The sequence below is a fragment of the Oncorhynchus nerka genome, linkage group LG24 (genome assembly GCF_034236695.1).
Source record: "Oncorhynchus nerka isolate Pitt River linkage group LG24, Oner_Uvic_2.0, whole genome shotgun sequence".
In the NCBI taxonomy this organism is placed as follows: domain Eukaryota; kingdom Metazoa; phylum Chordata; class Actinopteri; order Salmoniformes; family Salmonidae; genus Oncorhynchus; species Oncorhynchus nerka.
In genome coordinates this window covers 30,673,222-30,692,998 of record NC_088419.1, presented here as the reverse complement: position 1 = coordinate 30,692,998, position 19,777 = coordinate 30,673,222, and the positions used below count along the sequence as shown (strand labels likewise).

Sequence of the window (19,777 nt, the reverse complement as noted above, 5' to 3'; positions counted from 1 at the left end):
TGACAATGTTCAGTGAGGGACAGAAAGTCACAGACTGAGGGTAGAGAAAGACAGAAAGAGAGAGGGAGAGAGAATGTAAGGGATTGAAAAGAACAGAGCTCAGTTATCATGCGCTCTCTGAGTGTATGTGTGTGTATTCTTTTGCAGACAATCATGTGTGTGTGTGTGTGTGTGTGTGTGTGTGTGTGTGTGTGTGTGTGTGTGTGTGCGTGCGTGCGTGCGTGCGTGCGTGTGTGCATGCGTGTGCGTGTGTGTGTGTGTGTCAGTGGCTTCTGGCTTGCGTCCAGTAGGCAGCTGACAGCCTGGCACGTCGCCACGCACAAACTTAACACCACGGCAACGTGCAGTTCGCCTTGTACACAGCCCTGGCAACATGGCCAAGGCTGTTCCGCTGAATCAACAGCAGCCACTGCCGGACAAATGGGAAACTCATTCATAAAAATCACACAGCAGTGGAATATCCCGTTAGCTTTGGCTAGAAATACACCATATATGGCCATATAGGCCTACACATAGTCATAAAAAGGCAAACAAATCACATATTAAAGAAAAGATTATTCATCACGTATGAAATATATTGTACATATTACAGAAACATATTGTGAATGTAAAAGCCAGAATCTGGCAATTATTTTAAAATGGTACATTCTGACTTGCTCTCTCTCTTTCACGTACGCTGATATGATACCGCACCTGCCTTGCTGCTGAAATAATAACAACCCTAGTTTACCCAGCAGCACATTAGCTGTGTTCGAACATCCATACTGACATACTGCATACTGAATACTTAATGAGTATATAATATAATCTATATGCTATTAGTTAATTTTAGTATATTTTAAACAAACGGTATCCTTTCAGTTAAGTGTACTAGCGGTTCACCTGTCTACTGGAAGTTGATGCTGTTGCTATGCAACTTCTTGCTAGCTTGTTAGCATAACAAATTACAAGCTAGACATCTTACAACTTCATTAACAATGTCCATTGAGAATGCACAACGACTATACCACTTAGCTAAGGTAAGAATGACATGAATAATCAAGTCAATAAACGTTGAGTAGTTAGTTAGATAGCATATAGTCAATATACTGGAAAGTTCAATGTTTTAATAGCCAACTAACATTAGGTAGCTAGCTAACATACCGGTACATACAAGCAATGGCTGTAATGGTATGCTAAGCAGTTTGTAAGGCTAAAGTAGCTGACAAATTGTCAGCAAACATAATGTGTAACGTAACTTATTTGAAAAGTCATTACTTTTTTATTACATTGCTCAACATTTTCTTAACATTTATTATAATTACTTAAAGCAATGAATTTGTATCCAGTCTCGTCAGACTTCGACTTTATATTTTCTGCCATTTTTTTCAAATATGAACATTTTGTGAAGCCACGCCCATTTTCTAAAGTATTGCATTATGCACTCTAAAAGCACAGGAAGTGTCCACTGCTTGTGTACCCTCGAATTTTGGCTAATTTAGCACGACATCCGGGAACTTTTGGCATGCTAACTATATCCATACTATGACCAATAAGCATACTTTTTACTCAATATATGTCACAAATAGTACCGTTAGTGTGTTTAGTTTGAGTATTCGAACACAGCTATTGTCTCCTGCAAAGATTAGTCAAAATGAGGACTAAAAGAGATCCTAATAAATTGTAATTAAATCAAACATTACAACCCACTCTTACCATATGAACAGTTGGACATTGGAAAAATCCTATCCAAATACTGCATTAAATTATTACATTAAATTACATTATACAATATTGTATTTGATCATACAGTATGGCTCTTTGTCTGGTGTTCCATCACTCCCTCTGAGCCAATGGGATGGCACAGTGTATTAGAGCAGCAGCAGCCCATACAGCCAAGCAGTGCTGGATGGTGAGGTGGGGGTGATGATGATTTCACAGAAAGAGCAGGTGAAGACCTCATATGGACCTGTGTGTGTGTGTGTGTGTGTGTGTGTGTGTGTGTGCGTGCGTGCGTGCGTGCGTGCGTGCGTGCGTGCGTGCGTGCGTGCGTGCGTGCGTGCGTGTTTCCATATGAAATGTGAGATCGTGTCGAGGCAGAGATGTCTGAAGGCTGAGCATATGGACACACACACACACACACAGTGCTGCCATATGTTAACACAGTAGGCTATAGTACTCACAATATTTATAGGAATGTAAACATTTGTGCAAGGACAGACACAGAATCGTACAAGCACACACAGCTTGACAATCCTCTTTTGGGGATTGTATACTTCGTATGTGTGTGTGTGTTTGTGTGTGTGAAGGGGGGTCATGCCATCTTTGAAAAGCAGGATGATCCACATTCCCTCTCCTCCATCCCACCCCCATCCATCTTCCCCAGCCCCCATGATGTAGCCACGCGCCATGTGGTCGAGCCCCTCCACGTCAGGTCTCTCTTAGTGACTGAGGCGAGAGGCAGAGAGCGTGACTGGGAGCGTGACGATGGGGGAGGTGGGGAAGGACCAGATTTGGGGGTGGTAGGGGGTGGGTGCAGGGGGACGAGAGTGGCAACTGCAGCTCTGCAGCTGTGGGCCTACGTGTGTATCGGCAGGAACACACTGTCCTCCCCACTCCCTCCCTCCCTTGCTTTCACATCTCTTTCTCTCTCATCTATCTCTCCCCCTCCTTCACCCACTTGCTCCTTCTCATACACTCTTTCTTTTGCTACATCTCTCTCTTACTCCCTCACTCACACTCCCTTGCTTCTCTCTCCCTCTCTTCTTGTTCCCAAACGGTAGAGACCTTGACAATGAGAGATGTGGCACATTTGCCCAGCCGGCGGATATCTGAGATAAGTGAAAGGAGAAGAACGGAAGGCAAAGATCCCTTTCCCCCAAATACACACACCAAACGTGGCCTGAGACGACCTGCCACACCATGTGTGTCCTTGTGTGTTTGCATTTGCAGCAGCACATAACTGCACGTCACAGGAGGTTGGTGGCACCTTAGGTTAGGGAGGATGGGCTCGTGGTAATGGCTGGAGCGGAATAGGTGGAATGTGAAATACATTAAACACATGGTTTCCATTTGCTCCTTTCCAGTCATAATTAAGAGCCATCCTCCCCTCAGCAGCCTCCACTGCTGCGCGTACCAATGCATCTATTCTTAAACTACCCAGTTTGGCTAATCTGAAACATACTCAGACAAAATAAGCTTTATAGCATACAACAACACATACTGTGTCCTCTACATATCCAAGGCCCTATAGCATACATATGGGGCCTCGGTCTCTCATTGCGATGAAGAGTAATCAAGTAAGCTTATATATGTGTGCATGCGTGCTAATAGGAGAACCCCTTCCTCCCTTTGGCCGGATAAATAGCTCCCTGAGTTTACTTGTGTCACACAACAACCTCCCCACTGGAGCGTCTACCATCCAATCATGTGACCAGACAAAGGGCTGCAATCAGGTCTGTGTGCACACTCCTTTAAGGCCAAGGTCAGACACAATACAAATCACAAAGCACAGGAGGAGGAGGAGGAGAAGGAGAGGGAGGAACAGAGGAAGAGGAGGGAAGATGAATGAAGTAAAGAAAGACTGGGGGGGTGTAGGAATGAACAGATAAAGTAGGAGAGGGAAGAGAAGAAAAGGAAGTGAAAACCAGGACAAAAGAGGGAGAACAGACAGGGATGAGATCAGTCAATCCGTCTGTCTCAGTCCGTCAGTCTGTCTGTGTCTGTCATTCAAGTCAAATCACACCATATACAGCTTGTTTGATTGGTTGTTTCTGCGTCTGACACTCCAGCAATTCCATTGCTGTTAAGCCGCATTAAAAAAACTTCTCAACAGCACTGCACCGTGGTCTGCTGCTACCTCTACTGGCTTAACACAGATAGAGCTTCCCAGATAGTGGTTCGGAAGCCGAGACCCACTGGTGTGTGTGTGTGTGTGATATGTGTGCGTGTTTTATTTTAAGACCAGCACAGACTAAACAACAATCCTCAGTGTTCTTGCTGTGAAAGTCTTGTTCAAGGACTTGATAGTAGGACGCCAGAGCACAGCCTCTTTCAGAGCACAGCTTACCCTTCACAATTACAAACTGTCTGATATAGTAGAGCTAGTCACAAAGTGGATTTTTTAAAATAAATCACAATTGTAATTTATTACAAAATAGTAACATAGTTGCAGAGCTTGTTATGCAAAGCACATACTGCATGTCACCTGTTGCCCTCCTTTATTTTTCACCCAATTGGAGATCATTCCTTTTTGTGTGTATTAATTACTTTTTTTGAGTTTGCAGTGATCTTTCATTTAAAATATGTTGCAATGCCTATGTTAATAAGGAACCATGGAGGGAGTGAAATGGAGTTTGAGGGAGTTGAAGAGAATGTGGAAAAGCCCGTGTCTGGGAAGAGTGGAAAGGAAACTGTCACGCTCTGGTCGAAGTATAGTATGTTTGTCTTCATTTATTTTGGTCAGGCCAGGGTGTGACATGGGTTTTTGTGGTGCGTTTTTGTCTTGGGGTTTTGTGGGGTGTCTAGCATAGTCTATGGCTGCCTGAGGCGGTTCTCAATCAGAGTCAGGTGATCATCGTTGTCTCTGATTGGGAACCATATTTAGGCAGCCATATTCTTTGAGTATTTCGTGGGTGATTGTTCCTGTCTCTGTGTTTGTAGTCACCAGATAGGCTGTATAGGTTTTCACGTTCCGTTTGTTGTTTTTGTATTGTTCGTGTTTTTGTCGTTCAATAAACATGTATGGAAATTATCACGCTGCATTTTGGTCCGACTCTCCTTCGACGGAAGAAAACCTTAACAGAAACAGAGTCAGGAAATAGAAATCCACGACGTGTCCACGAGGATTCTTCAATAATTGGAGTGTGATTCAAGGACAAAGTCAAGCATGGGGTTTTGTCTGATCAATTTGAGTTATCGGGGTGGGTGGAGAGTAAACTAGAAAATAGATCCTCTCAGGGGGGTGATAACAGTGCCTATACTTATAGGTTGAACAACTTCCGAAGGTTCCTAGCATGTGTGGAGCCTGACGATTAACCAGAAATCGAGGTGGCTAGAGGGAGGACAGTCTGGCCGTGATGCTGTGCCTTGATTTGGAGGTTCTCCCTGATTAGCACATGCTCTAACATCTCCCTAGTGTTTTCACAGCCAGAAGTTTGGCCATGTAGCGTCAGTGTGCAAGAAGTCGAGATGTGGTGGATGTCTGGAGGTCGAGCCCCGGCGGCATAGTAGTAACTGTTTAGGTAGTCCTGAAGCCAGGTCCACAGAATGCCAGGTTAGTAAAACGCATACAGGTAGCTAAAGTCAGAGTAGGACAGGGTGTTACGCATGGAGAGGCAGTGAGAAGGGTTGAGGGTGGAGAGGGAGGGAACACTCCCTCTGTTGCTTTGAAAGGCCAATGGCAATAGTGAATGTTCCCATGTCAGTGTGTGGACCCCAAAAACTGTGCGTTGATAAATCCAGATTCTTGGCCGCGATGGTCGTGAATTGCGCTGCGCAAGTAGAAAGTAGGTCTGAGAGAATTGCCCTTAATGTGAAAGCGGACAGATGTTTTCTGGAAGTCCAAGACGTAACTGCAGAGAATCTATAGAAGATGTTGGAAGAACTCTGTAGTTTGCATAGTGGGATATGGGTAAGTAGAGTAGTATACAGTATGTAGCAGATAAAGTAGAAATACTGCAACATTCTATTGGATGCCAACCACCGTTAAACCCCAACGAAGAAGACGACTCTGGGTCGGCTGCTGGAGAAGGAAGACCACTGCCGCTATCATCACCGGGGCCACGTCACACCCTGCTGTCAATGACCTTGCAACCAAAGGGGGACCAGTGGCTCCCTGCTCATGCATTTTTTCCTCTCCCCCCCATCTGTCGCCTGCACTGGACCAGACCATGGACTGGGTGCCACACACTTTATGACGACGAGGAACGACTGCCGAACAACTACCGACAAAACACACAAACCAATGGCAGATGAGCAACCGATGGGTGGTGGCAGAGGCCCTCTTAACGACTCTCTAGCAGCAAGGACTATCTCTGGGACTGAGCATATGGTTGTTGTGAATGTGTATAGTGTGAACCCAAGATTGTTTTATAAAAAAAAACGTATTGCGTAGATTAAAACCCACACTTGTGGTGTAACAAGATCATTAGGGGTCTGACAAACTAAGCCATTAGCTTAATCGAAGTTAAAGCTTTCTAGAAGAACTTGATTGTCGAAAGAGGTTGTGGAGATGGAGGTCTGACTTTCTCCCTCCTCTTGGCCTCCTAGCACCTCCTTCTCTTGGCATAAGGCTCCAGGAAGCTTCTCCTTCTCTTCCTGAGACATTCCTCCTTTTGAACAGCTCCTGCTCTTGACTGTTTTATCCTCTACCATGTCCACATCCATTTGGCTCTACAGTCGTGGCCAAAAGTTTTGAGAATGACAAATATTCATTTCCACAAGGTTTGCTGCTTCAGTGTCTTTAGATATTTTTGTCAGATGTTACTATGGAATACTGAAGTATAATTACAAGCATTTCATAAGTGTCAAAGGCTTTTATTGACAATTACATGAAGTTGATGCAAAGACTCAATATTTGCAGTGTTGACCCTTCTTTTTCAAGACCTCTGCAATCCACCCTGGCATGCTGTCAATTGGCTTCTGGGCTACATGATGGCAGCCCATTCTTGCATAATCAATGCTTGGAGTTTGTCAGAATTTGTGGGTTTTTGTTTGTCCACCCACCTCTTGAGGATTGACCACAAGTTCTAAATGGGATTAAGGTCTCAGGAGTTCTGGTCATGGACCCAGAATATCAATGTTTTGTTCCCCGAGCCACTTGGTTATCACTTTTGCCTTATGGCAAGGTGCTCCATCATGCTGGAAAAGGCATTGTTCATCACCAAACTGTTCCTGGATGGTTGCTCTCGGAGGAAGTGTTGGTACCATTCTTAATTCGTGGCTGTGTTCTTAGGCAAAATTGTGAGTGAGCCCACTCCCTTGGCTGAGAAGCAACCCCACACACGAATGGTCTCAGGAAGCTTTACTTTTGGCATGACACAGGACTGATGGTAGCGCTCACCTTGTCTTCTCCAGACAAGCTTTCTTCCAGATGCCCCAAACAATCCGAAAGGGTATTCATCAGAGAAAATGACTTTACCCCAGTCCTCAGCAGTCCAATCCCTGTACCTTTTGCAGAATATCAGTCTGTCCCTGATATTTTTCCTGGAGAGAAGTGGCTTCTTTGCTGCCCTTCTTGACACCAGGCCATCCTCCAAAAGTCTTTGCCTCAGATGCACTCACACCTGCCTGCTGCCATTCCTGAGCAAGCTCTGTAGTGGTAGTGTCCCGATCTCGCAGCTGAATCAACTTTAGGAGACGGTCCTGGCGCTTTCTGGACTTTCTTGGGCGCCCTGAAGCCTTCTTCACAACAATTGAACCGCTCTCCTCGAAGTTCTTGATTACCTGATAAATGGTTGATTTAGGTGCAATCTTACTGGCAGCAATATCCTTGCCTATGAAGCCCTTTTTGTGCAAAGCAATGATGACGGCACGTGTTTTCTTTCAGGTAACCATGATTGACAGAGGAAGAACAATGATTCCAAGCACCACCCTCCTTTTGAAGCTTCCAGTCTGTTATTTGAACTCAATCAGCATAAGAGAGTGATCTCCAGCCTTGTCCTCGTCAACACTCACACCTGTGTTAACGAGAGTATCACTGACATGATGTCAGCCGGTCCTTTTGTGGCAGGGTTGAAATGCAGTGGAAATGTTTTTTGGGGAATCAGTTCATTTGCATGGCAAATAAGGACTTTGAAATTAATTGAAATTCATCTGATCGCTCTTCATAACATTCTGGAGTATATGCAAATTGCCATCATACAAACTGAGGTAGCAGACTTTGTGAAAATGAATATTTGTGTTATTCTCAAAACTTTTGGCCACGACTGTACTTCATCGAGGGATGAGGCCAGTGGAGGGAAGCACTTGGTGTTCACCTGTGGTCCCTAAGTCCAGTCCACATAGTCAATATAATGTCCCCTTACAGGACTGGAGCTGGGCCACAGGAGGTAGGATACCAACTTGGAAGGGATGGGCTGGTGTACCTACTAGGAGAGGTGGTGGATGTAGCCACTTTGAGGGGTGGTGTTTCCACGGGCCTATTGAAAGGTGTAGTAGAAGGCCTGTTGAAGTTAGGTGGACCATTGTGGCTGTTGGAGGGGTGTTTCCTGGGTGGGAGCCACTGTGTTGGGAGCCAAAGAGCTGCATTCAACCAGGTTCTGGGGGGACGGTGGTGGCCAACGGCTGTTGGACGACATGGACATTTTTCTGAAAAGGGTTCTAACAGGTTTCTTAACAGGATGCTTTTTCAAATAATTCAGAAAATCTGCCATAATGATAAATGCGTTTCAAAATGACCTGGGACGGGTTTCCTAAAAGCATCTTTTGAGCTTGCAAGTCCTAAGTAATTAGGAGTTCTGTTGCAGCAGAGTTCAATCAGACATCAGTCACATCACAATGACGGTTGCATAGAAATATAATCTCATTCTAGTTCTATGTGCAGTTGGTCTGTGTCATCATTCACTGTCAGAGCTAGATGGAAGGATGACTAGTAGTAGTACTGTACACAACTTTAATGTGACCTTGTATTTCTGTGTCCTCTACAAACAAACTGCCCAGTCACTGTCTTCGTACCGTCCAATTGTGTGTAGACCTTACTGTACTCGGCAGCTGAATTGCAGTCCACAAGTAAAACAAGAAATGCAAAATAATCTAAAGAAAGTCAGGACTGCTTCAGTGAGTAGACTAAAAGGAACAAAGAAAAGACAATACACACTGGAAAAAAAGTGTTTATTGGTTTTTGAACACTTAAGAAAATACAAAAATCATTCACAGCATCAATCATTTAAAATAAGCTATCTGATCATTTCCTGATATTCCTTGAAAACATTTCCCACCAGAGGCCTAAAATCCAGAACATTAAAAACTAGTGCAATGAAAATAGGAGTACCTTTTAAATTAAAACTCGTGAAAATACGAAACTACAGTGCGTACAGTGGCAGTGACCAGCATCATCATGGTTACTGCCGATTGCATAATCAGAACATTCCTGAGTAGAGTGATGTCATCTCAGGGAGACAACTGTCATCTTTGTGGAACAACATTAAAATAGCATTTGCTCTGTCCATTCTGGAAAGAACTACTTTGCTCCCTTCCTTCCTTCCTTGAGGTATTCATTGATGAGAATGTTCCCGGGATTACCCATACGTAAAATGTATGCACACATGACTAAATCGCTTTGGATTAAAAAGTCTGCTAAATGGCTTATATTATGTTGGATTAGTGAAAAAGTAGAGCTGGGAGAAAACAGGTATCATCTTAAGGAGACATCAAAGACAAAGGGGAAGGTTACAGTACGATGGGTGAGATACCGTTGGCGTGGCGATGGAAGGCGGGTCCCCTGAGCTTTCCCCCGATGTGAGTGTTCTCCTGGTCCTGGTCAGCAGGGGCTGAGATATACCACATGACCACACCCGAGGGGTTGATGGACACAACAAAGTGTGTGGAGTCCTTCAGTGTGGGCATTTCCCGCTCCGCAAACACATCATAGATCTGGAGAAAGGAAGGTGAGAGATTACGGGACATGAAGGAGAAAAGGAGATATGAAATGGCATGATTGAGGCAACGCCAGCAATATGACTTAGAGAAACCGGGACCAGACTGACCTTGTAGCTGCCAGTGGTGTAGTTGAGTTGTCCCAGGGAGGACTGGTAGCGGTAAGGCATGTCAGTACGACGACTGAAGAACACTAAGGCACTGGCCTTATCAGACAGAGGGCGCCAGAACACCTCAATACCGCTCTTCTCCTGAGAATCAGACAGGAAGCAAGGTACAGAGAGAGAGAGAGAGAAAAAAAAAAGATCGAAGGAGGAGAGAATAATAAGTTTGAGGACATTTCGATTCAGCTCAACAACAACTCAGGAGGAATATTTGACCATGATAAGAATATAAGATATATGTGGGTCTTACCTTGATCAGGCGTCTACCCTGGACGCCCATGGGGTCCTGGTTGATGCCGATGGCCACCTTGTTCTGCAGGATGGTGCGTGCCCCGCTACTAATGGTCCTCAGGTCGTTGGACATGAAGAGAGGAGCAGCCATGATGGCCCACAGAGCCATCTGAGACCGAGACTGATCCATGCTCAGCCCGAAGTCCCCGACCACCAGCTAGAATACACACACAGTCAGTTCAGCCAGAAGCTAAAACATACCTCGGTCATCTCCTCACTCTGAATATGCACGACAAATTGGTTAATTCATTGAATAGCAACATTTCCTCTAAGTGAAATGGAGAGTTTGACAAAGACAGACCATGTCAGGGTCATTCCACCGGCCGGGTCCAGCTGCAGGCTGCAGGATGTCTTGGTTGTTGAAGAACCAATCAGCAACGCTCAGCACACTATTCCACGAGTCCTCTATGTCACCATAGTTACGCCACAGGTTACAGATCTCTCCCAGTTGGGTGTAGTTCACCTGAGAAACAAATGTAGAAGAGGTCAACTTAGAAAATGTTTAAATATGATCTGTATATAAACTGGATTGACTTATTACAAAAATATAGAATTATTTAAATGAAATTTGATTAACCTTGGGTGGGAGTCCACCCTGGTAGGCTGGCCAACTGCATGAGTAGCCAATGGGGCGTCCGGTAGCGTTCAGAGCCTTTGACATGGCAGGGTAGCCTATAAGAAAGAACAGTGTCTGTATCAAGCAAGCAACTGAGGGTTGAGTAAACCACTTATCTCCCGTTTCAACCTTCAGTATGTCCACCCACAACTCTCCCCCTACTCATGCCTCCAACTCTCCTCCCTTCCTCACCCTGCTCCTGTTCCGTAGCGTTGGAGTAGCAGCCGTCAAACTTCAGCATGTCCACTTTCCAGTCAGCGAAAGTCTGAGCGTCTATAGTGATCTTGTCCAGGGGGGTCCCAGGGTAACCTCCACATGTGAGTGTGCCCATGTCCCCATAGATACCCAGCTTCAGCCCCCGGTCATGGATGTAGCTCGCCAGGTTGGGGATCCCACTTGGGAACCTGAGAGAGAAGGTTATAGATACACAGGTTAGACATGTTACACATATTCATACAGACAATAGTTTAAGCACAATAAAGCCAATATACCCCACCTAAGAGAATGGGCTATATGAGTATCATATGACTGACAAGTCAGTGACCTCAATATATTGGTACAATACATGTCAACGACCTCAACATAGATATATTCCACCTGACAGTAGACAACTATGGCAATACATAGATAAGATACATGAGATACAAGTGAAATAAAGTTGTAAACATTAACCGTGCTTGTGAGAACAAAACGTGTGTGTTTCTCCGTTCAGTAGCCTACCGCTTAGGGTCAGCCTGCAGGCGTCCATTACTGTCTCTGTCCTTGGAGGCCCAGCAATCGTCTATGTTGACGTAGACATATCCCAGCTCCCTCCAACCATCCTCAGCCAGCCTGTCTGCCATGTCCCGGAACAGAACCTCACTGTGGGAGGACGAAGCAGAGGGAGAGAGGAAAATGTCAGGAGTTCCTATGGCCTATATTATTTTTTTTAAGTGTCAATGTTGCATCAGAAATCTCTTTCTCACCTTGTCTCCTTTCCTTGTTATGAAAGGCATTCCCAAGAATGGGAAGAGTTCAGAATCCTATTTTTGGTCTTACCTGATGCAGTTCTTGGGGTCGTTCTGACAGTCGATGTCACAGCGGAAGCGTTCCCATGCCAACCAGCCCATAGGAGGGGTCCTCATCAGACCATTGTCCAGGGCCAGGGTGGCCACGAAGAGCGCCAGCACACACAATGCTACTGCAAATCACATTCCTGAAAGAGACAGACGTTTGTTACAGGACAAAGTCACTAAAACTGGGATGTATCCAGATTTGCCCAAACACAAGGAATGCACGTAAATGGCTTTTATTTGAAAGTATCTGCTTCTGTACAGGCATAATGAACATGACCCTGGTGGACATTCTACATAACTGAATAGAGTCAATGTGCAGTGTGTATTGATACACCTGAGTCACATGACTGACTGGGTGTGCCAACTGCCAACTGAGGTAGGAGAGGAGGAGGGGTGGGAAAACAAAGAAGGCGTGACAACACTAACCTGTTTAACCATTTACCATTATAAGACAAACACTACACATTAATAATACCTGAGCTGTACAAGTCACCTGATCATAACTGAACTCAAGGAATGGTTAGCTTGTGCATATGCACAGTACATACATTGAAACACAAGCAAATACCAGGATACGAAATAAACCAGGATACAAAATAAAACTTAATGACACAATATGGCCCAGAGCTAGGCAGAAACGACAGATACATTATAGTAATACCCTGATAATCTGACCATTAGCCTACATGAGAACATGTTAGTTGGTTTGACGTATTGATATAGATTTCAAGTAACGTACAGTAAGTATATAGTCCTTGGATAGGGAACAGCGACTTGAATTACTACTGTAGCTACGCATCACTTAGCAGAACACCGCAAGAGTGATACATTGTAACAATGACTGGTTCTTCAAAGGGAGTCTAGTAACTTTAGCCTGATACAGATACTATGCAACTTTAGATGCAAATACATTTAACAAGAATCGACATTCAATTAGCACAAATCCTGTATCAAAATTTGCAAGAATGAATTCAATACTCACTGGGTTATTATTTTTTTACAGCTTGCAAAGCAGCGTTCGGTTAATGCCTCAAGGGTGTCGCCTATGCTCTGCTTTGAAAATAATACAAACCACATCTGATCACACATTTGAGGAAGCGGTTATCACATGATCCAGCGCGTTGTTGTCAGCTGACAAAAGAGGGGCGGTGACAGGGTGAGAAGGAAAGGAAGCAATTACGGTTATGAAGGAACCTAAACCCTGTTAGAATAATATTCAAATAAATGCATCCTTCCCTCCTTTCCTTGAAGTACAGATGTGACACGTGACATACTCACTGCTCCACACAAAATCTTGAGAAATGAATTTTGAAAAACATAACCGCGACCTACTTGCATTGCAAGTTCTTAAGGGAGTCTAAGAATGAGTAGTAATAAAATAAATGTGTCAACTTGTCATACATTAATAACAAGAATGACAGTAATAAGGCCACTAAGAAAAACGATATATATATATATATATATATATATATATATATATATATATATATATATATATATATATTATTTATTATTTAAAAAAAAAAAAATAATAATAATGGGTTAGTTACTGGAAAAACTGCAGTGCTTGTCACATGTCATGAGAATCCTAGAGGTGGAGCTAAAGACAGGAAGTCAGTGGATCCACTTGCTGTTATGGCAGGAACAGACCAGGGTAAGGTACTCGCGTCTGTAGTAGTTTAACACTCAAAGTAACTTTGATTTGTAATTTTACTCTGTATGTTTTCTGTCTCCGTGTACCTGTTAGCACATATTCTATCCAATAGGTTTAGTAAGAACCTGCTTTTTAAAATAAAACCTAGGGAGCTTGCAGGCATGACAGAGTTGAGTTAAGAGCAATAAACTCTGAGTAGAAACACCATTGAATATTGCAGCCAAAACTTTGTGCGTCATAACGTTACACTATGGACAGAAATGGTCTGTTGAGTTTAGTTTGTTGACTTTTCGGGTAAGTCAGTCACTCTTTCAGGTTTGAATTTCAGTGTGTTAAGAGATCGGGTGCGGTGTGGTTTCCGTATACCGTGACAGAGTGACTAGTCTTGACAAGGAAGGAAGAGTGTATTACTGACAGTTTTGTTGTCTGGCCTGGTTATTAACAAGTTTCCCACACGTCACTGCATTCCATAATGATACAATATCTATTCACATTATAGCTGTAACATCTGCTAACCATGTGTATGTGACCAACATTTTTTTATTTGATTGAGCTTTTTCAGCTCAGTGACAGTGCGTTCTCGTGTTGGTTGTTCTACTCTTGTCCTTCACTGACACCTGGTGGACAATATGAGTGGTCTCAGTCTAGACTCTAGGTATATTCAAAGTGGGTGTAGCTCTTCCAGAACTGTTCATACTCATTTTACATTTACATTTAAGTCATTTAGCAGAGAATCATATTCTGTCTCTCCTTAGGTGTGGTTGGAATGGTGGAGGTGGTCCTGAGGAGTGTAGCGGCTGGGTTCGCCATCGGAGACACGGCTCTGGCTGCAGCCGAACCCTACTTGACCACTACTGGACCACTTATGATCACCGCTGCCCGAGCAGCAGGAGAGGTTGGCGTGGCGGGGGTGGGAGCGGTAGCCACGTGCCTGGTGTTCACTACGGCATTGGTATCCATGGGAACCGGACTTCTCCTCGCCTCCATGGTGATGCGACTGATGGGGAGGGAAGGAGGAGGTGGAGCTAGAGCAAAGGCGGCGGAGATTGCTGGAGGGGTCACCATCACGGTGGGAGCCGTGGTAACTGGAACACTTGTGGGCGCACTCCCCGTGTGGGGCCACTTCCTGGTCCAGTGCGTCATGGTCCTGCTAGTGTACCCTTACACTTACGTGAATGAGATGACCGCGGTCCTCTCTGTTCTTTTCTCTACTCTCTACCTCAGTGTGGCGATGGGCCGTTTGGGCGTCATCACAGGACTATTTACTATGGCCATTGCTATCTCGTCCCTCTGTGTCCTACTGAAGGCCCTATCAGAGAGAAGAATACAGCAGAGAGCCGAAGGAAACAGCAAATGGTCAGAGAGGTTACTGCTATACTCAGTTGTTGTGGCAATAGTAGGTTTCCCTATGGGTACGGGGGATACAGGTGGGACAGGGTCAGAGGTGACTGTGATGCTGGGGTCAGTGCTGTGGGTGGGGACCCTGGCAGCAGGATTGCTAGGAGCTGCTCTGGGAACAGTGGCTGTGGTGAGTTTGGGACCAGAGGGGGCAGCGAGGGTGGCGGTGGGGGCGGCAGTGGCATCCTCTTGTACCCTGAGACTCATTCTACCAGTATGCGCTTTGCTGGGGTCGGGGGGCAGCATAGGGGGTCTGTTAGGGGAGCCACGGCTGCAGGGGTGTCACTGGGGGCTGCGAGTGTTGCTGCTGGATCGGAATATAGAACCAGAGCGACGACACTAGTAGTTCTAGGCTCTGTAGCAGTAGGTGCGGTGCTAGGCTTCTGGGGTCTAGCACTGGGAACTGTCATTCTGGGACCAGCAGAAATAATAACAGTGACCTTTGTTGCAGTGGGGGCCTTTATACTGGGTGCACCAAAGAGTCCGTTCCACACTCAGATTAAACTGAGGGGTGAGGTCCTCACAGGGACCCGCCTGATAGGAGGAATCGGCATGGAAACAGTAACCGCGGCTGCTGCACCCCTCGGAGCGGGGGCACTGGGAACAGCAGCGCTAGGAACTGCTGCACTGGGAAGACTGGGGACAGTAGGAGTACTGGTGGCAGCGGTAGTGGCCCTGGGAAAAACATGTGGATTGGGAGCCTGAGACAGGGGCTTCCAGCAGCAGACTGTGTTATCTCTGCTAATTCTCTCTCTGTGTGTATGTGTGCACGTATTTGTACGTTACTGAGACTTTACAGAATACATTGACATTATATGGCAGGTTAATGACCTAACAAATCCCAATAAACTTGAAGTATAAATAAAGGTGTGTATCATTTGTCTTTGATTATGAGGATGGTCATTAGGAGGCTGCAGGACTGGGTTTTGGGTTTAATGATGGATGTATGAGAACTACCAACCTCTCCCTTCCTTATTCTCTCCATTCCCTGCTCCATCCCTTCCCCAAGACACAGATGATTCAGGAGAATGTTGAGCAGCAGTCACGTTGGGCATGGGGCAGGTCATACGCCTGGCTGCTGCGTGTGCCTGCCAAGCGTCATGCGTCTCACCTTTGGGCTGAGTCCCTCGAACGGCTCTGCCAGGTCTTCTGACGGCAGCAACAGCAGTGGTAGAAACAGTACCCAACTGTCATACTTGAGTAAAAGTAAAGATACCCAAATAGAAAATGACTCCAGTAAAAGTAATACAGTAAAATTCTACTTGAGTAAAAGTATTTGATTTAAAATATACTTAAGTATCAAAAGTAAATGTATTCGCTGAAATATACTTATGTAGCAAAAGTACATTTAAATTTAAAATTCCTTATATTAAGCAAACCAGACGGCACAATTCTTATTTTTTTTTTTTCAATTTACGACTAGCCAGGGGCAGACTCAAATATTCAGACAACTTACAAACAAAGCATGTGTGTTTAGTGAGTCCGCCAGATCAGTGGCAGTAGGGAGGACCAGGGATGTTCTCTTGAGAAGTGTGTGAATTGGACCATTTTCCTGTCCTGCTAAGCATTCAAAATGTAATGAGTACATTTGGGTGTCAGGGAAAATGTATGGAGTAAAAAGTACAATATTTTCTTAAGGAAGGTAGTGAAGTAAAAGTAGTCAAATGTAAAGTACAGATTCCAAAAAAAACTACGTAACTAGTACTTTAAAGTATTTTTACTTAACTACTTTACACCACTGAGCAACAGGAAACTCTTTTCGTGCTGGTGGTGTTTTCCTCACTTCTCAACTGCCGACCTCGTTGTGTGCGACGGACAAACTTGCAATGGTCGTGGTACTGGCAGTTGGCCTTGCGGGGTTTATTGTACTCTACACGCTGTGCAAGCTCCCTGCGGCATCTGTTGCTTGCGCTAAGGTACCATACATAGTCCTGCTGATGATAGCCGTGCACGTGGGGCTGAACTACCAGACCCTGGTTCCTTTCACTGACCCTGGTCCATCTCCTGCTGCTCACAGCCCTGTCCTGTGGGAACCACACACTGGTGCTGGGGGTCATCATCGCACGGAAGCACCAGGACAGCCTGCAGGGAACCATGCTGCTCAGACAGGTAAAGGAGAGATGGACGTGGGTTGAGATTGGGAGGTGTGGGCAGAATGGGAGGTGGGTGCTTGTGTAAGTGAAACACTGGCCGGTAAGAGGGGAGAAGACCTGAAACATCACACAACACTCTAAACTCAGCTAATCAGTTGCCTTTGTGTATCAGGTTAGGCAAGCCAGCTTTGCAGGGATCTGTGGGACACAGCTGAGGCTATTTTTTGAAGATTGTTGTTGAAGCAGAGCTTGTTGTCAAGGAAGTGAGTTTGTGTTTATACAGGACCTACCACCCCCACCTACCATCAACCAATCATGTCAGTGCAGAGCTATAGGGAGCCCTCCGCATTGTTACATCATTTGGGCGGCACATGGTGATGCGGTACTGAGCTCAATTTGGCCTCTGCATGCCTCCAGAGGCTTCGCAATTGCGTCACAACATCCATACAACGCCTCCGACCACATTTTCGGGTCAAGCATATATTGGTTTTGAGCATCACAATGCTCCCACAGCACCCCTCATAACCTGTCAGTCACAACTTCCTCTTCAGCAGCATGTTGATATGTTCATGCCTCCCCCTATCTGCCCCTCTCCCCCAGCTCCTGGTTAACTGGGTGTTGTACCTGTGTGCAGTCACCGTCTCCCCCTCACCTACGGAAAGAAACCGCAGCAGCCCCACCCCCAAACTACTTCCCGCAGCTATGTACCCAGCAGGTGTGTGTGTGTGTGGCCTGATGCCCCACTGACCTTTTACCACTTTACAGGTGTGCTGTCACCTATAGCTGTTAGCAATGTGCTGGAACACTCAGTGCTGCTCGATTTACAGTCTGAAGTCACTGCAGCTGATGAGACAATAATCGTGCCCTCCATCCTCTACTACGCTTGTCCTGACTGCTACTATTTGTGGAGCAAACAGTATGGGCCCTATAGAGAGAGAGCATTCCCAGAGTACCAAAGAGGCAGTGGAGGCTTCTGAGAGATGGGTGCAGCCAGTTTATCAGAACACATCTATTAAGCAATTTTGTTTTCTCTGCCCCCCCCTTCTCTCTCTCTGTCTCTGTCTCTCTTGCAGTATCCTGTTTGGTGATTTAGTGGGTTTTAACCAGCTTTCCTCAGCGTGTATGTCTTGCTTTGTCTCTCCATGGCCTTGTTTCAAGTCAGTTCAAGGGGCTTTATTAGCATGGGAAACATATGTTATCATTGCCAAAGCAAGTGAAGTCTCCTTGTGTTGTTCTCTCCCTCTCCTCATCTCACACGACAATATGTCATGTTATGAGACTTTCACACTCATCCGACTTCCTTGTGCTGTTTTTAAAATACACTGTTTATTTCTCTCACAAACACACACAGCTCATGACATACATTCATATCATGTCTGTCGTTGATTCTCTCCTCTCTCCACCCTCCCCCTCCATGCAGCAACACCACCAGTTGTGTATCAAGATCCTGAGAGACTTACTACTGTATCTGTGGCCTGCCTGGTTACCGTGACGACCACACAGCTTGCGCCATCATAATGGGCCTGGCCATGGTGGAGGCCGTCTCGTAAGTTAGGGGAAGGACGAGAGTGCATGCGTGCACGTGTTCTCCCTGCGTGTCCACATCTCCCAGAGGACTATGGAGAGTTTGACCTAGAGCTGGGAAACTAAGGGGAGAGGTGTAAGTACCTGCTGGAGAAAGGCATAGACACCTACCTGTTACTGGTCCCCAAGGAAACCACCCAGGTCAACAGACTCAACGGGGTGGTGAGAGATGACCTCTTTCTGTCTAGCATGGTTCTGTAAATGAAATGTTTTATATTCCTCTCCCTCTATCTCCCCCCTCGTTTTTCAGAATGGAAACTCTCCCCAGTTGATTAACACCACATAGACCAATGGGAGCATTGGCTCAGTCCGGGCCACGCCAATAGAGTGAAAACAGGAAGACACACAGGTACACCTAACAGGTAGCCCTTTCCTGCAGTCAAATTACCTAGTGACCTCATGGGTGGAATGTTTTTAATATTTTTCATAATTTTATAATAAACATTATTTTTAAAAACCTGCCGAAAATCCGGTGTTTCTATGTCAAATGATTTTGTTATATTTCAGTCTTCTCTGATGTACATAACTCAAAATGTAATACATTTCAACATTTTTAATCCCATAACCATGTGTGTGAGGTGCATACTTCTGTTTCAAAGTAGATTTGTTTAAATCTACCAAGAAACACTGTGACCCTGATTTTTCAATTTTTCAGTTTAAGATTTCCTATAGATTTGACTAAAGTGTGTGAATTTCACTGTGAGCCTATTTATGACCTTTGACCTGTGACAAGCCCTCAGCGTCAGATAAACAAGAAGACGGAAGCCAGGGAGTGTGAACAGGAGCTGAACAGACTACTGAACCTGGAGCTGCTGGAGAGAGAACGAAGAGACGTAAGTGAGGAGGAGAAGGGGAAAGAGTGGATAGAATAGGGAGTTGCTCCGAGAACCCCAAACACCACAGCTACATGGCGGTGCTGTCACTCGTGGTGACCACCATATACTGGTGCGGGGTCAGCCAGCTGGTCAAGCTGGGGCTCATGCTGCTGGTCGTTGTGACAACGGGTGTCATCAACATCTACAGCTGTAGGGACATCTACAAACTATATGACTTCATACGATTTACCAGCTACAGGTGAGGAACAATAACCCCTCAAGTGGTGCTAAAAACATGTACTGAAATGGTAGGTAGGTAAAGTGTAAAGCCGTGGATACTCAATATGTTCCCTCTCGCTCTCCCCCGTCTTCTCTGTGTCCTCAGGACATCTGTAGTCCCTTCCAAGTACCTGATGACAGTGATAGTCATTATCATGAGGATAAGCTTCTACTACTTTGCCAGACATGTGAGTCACCTAAGCTGTTCCTGTGAAAAATTGAGGTGCATGACTAGAAGGTTAGGGTGTTTGA

General features: G+C 45.2%; 2 protein-coding genes and 1 pseudogene across 3 annotated transcripts; 2 read left to right on the top strand and 1 right to left on the bottom strand.

Annotated features, from left to right (window-relative positions):
- Nucleotides 1–8,794: 8,794 nt before the first annotated feature.
- On the bottom strand, nt 8,795–12,786 carry LOC115107842 (alpha-N-acetylgalactosaminidase-like). The gene is made up of 9 exons (XM_029631514.2): nt 12,685–12,786; nt 11,686–11,842; nt 11,368–11,508; nt 10,840–11,051; nt 10,609–10,703; nt 10,333–10,494; nt 9,991–10,188; nt 9,687–9,827; nt 8,795–9,573 (listed from the first exon to the last, which is right to left on the bottom strand). Exons 2-9 carry the CDS (start codon nt 11,769–11,771, stop codon nt 9,370–9,372), a joined length of 1,239 nt encoding a protein of 412 aa, XP_029487374.2. The 5' UTR covers nt 11,772–11,842; nt 12,685–12,786; the 3' UTR covers nt 8,795–9,369.
- A 501-nt stretch (nt 12,787–13,287) lies between these two features.
- Nucleotides 13,288–15,620, top strand: LOC115107319 (uncharacterized). 2 transcript variants are annotated; one of them, XM_029630718.2, is made up of 2 exons: nt 13,288–13,356; nt 14,112–15,620. In XM_029630718.2, the coding sequence occupies exons 1-2, from the start codon at nt 13,338–13,340 to the stop codon at nt 15,095–15,097; spliced, it is 1,005 nt and encodes a 334-aa protein (XP_029486578.2). In that variant the 5' UTR covers nt 13,288–13,337; the 3' UTR covers nt 15,098–15,620. The 2 variants fall into 2 exon arrangements, with proteins under 2 accessions (XP_029486578.2, XP_064864884.1); XM_065008812.1 differs by lacking the exon at nt 13,288–13,356 and adding an exon at nt 13,377–14,011.
- Nucleotides 15,621–16,848: 1,228 nt separating this feature from the next.
- Nucleotides 16,849–19,496, top strand: LOC115107485 (adenylate cyclase type 3-like; annotated as a pseudogene).
- The last annotated feature ends 281 nt before the right edge of the window (nt 19,497–19,777 follow it).

What these genes read in the sequence shown, in the direction of transcription:
- LOC115107842 (XM_029631514.2), bottom strand. Translation starts at nt 11,771, where the DNA reads ATGAGGACCCCTCCTATGGGCTGGTTGGCATGGGAACGCTTCCGCTGT. An exon ending in CGCTACGGAACAGGAGCAGG is followed by an intron (nt 10,704 to 10,839) that starts GTGAGGAAGGGA and finishes TCTTTCTTATAG; the next exon opens with GCTACCCTGCCATGTCAAAG. An exon ending in GGTGGAATGACCCTGACATG is followed by an intron (nt 10,189 to 10,332) that starts GTCTGTCTTTGT and finishes TGTGTATTCTAG; the next exon opens with CTGGTGGTCGGGGACTTCGG.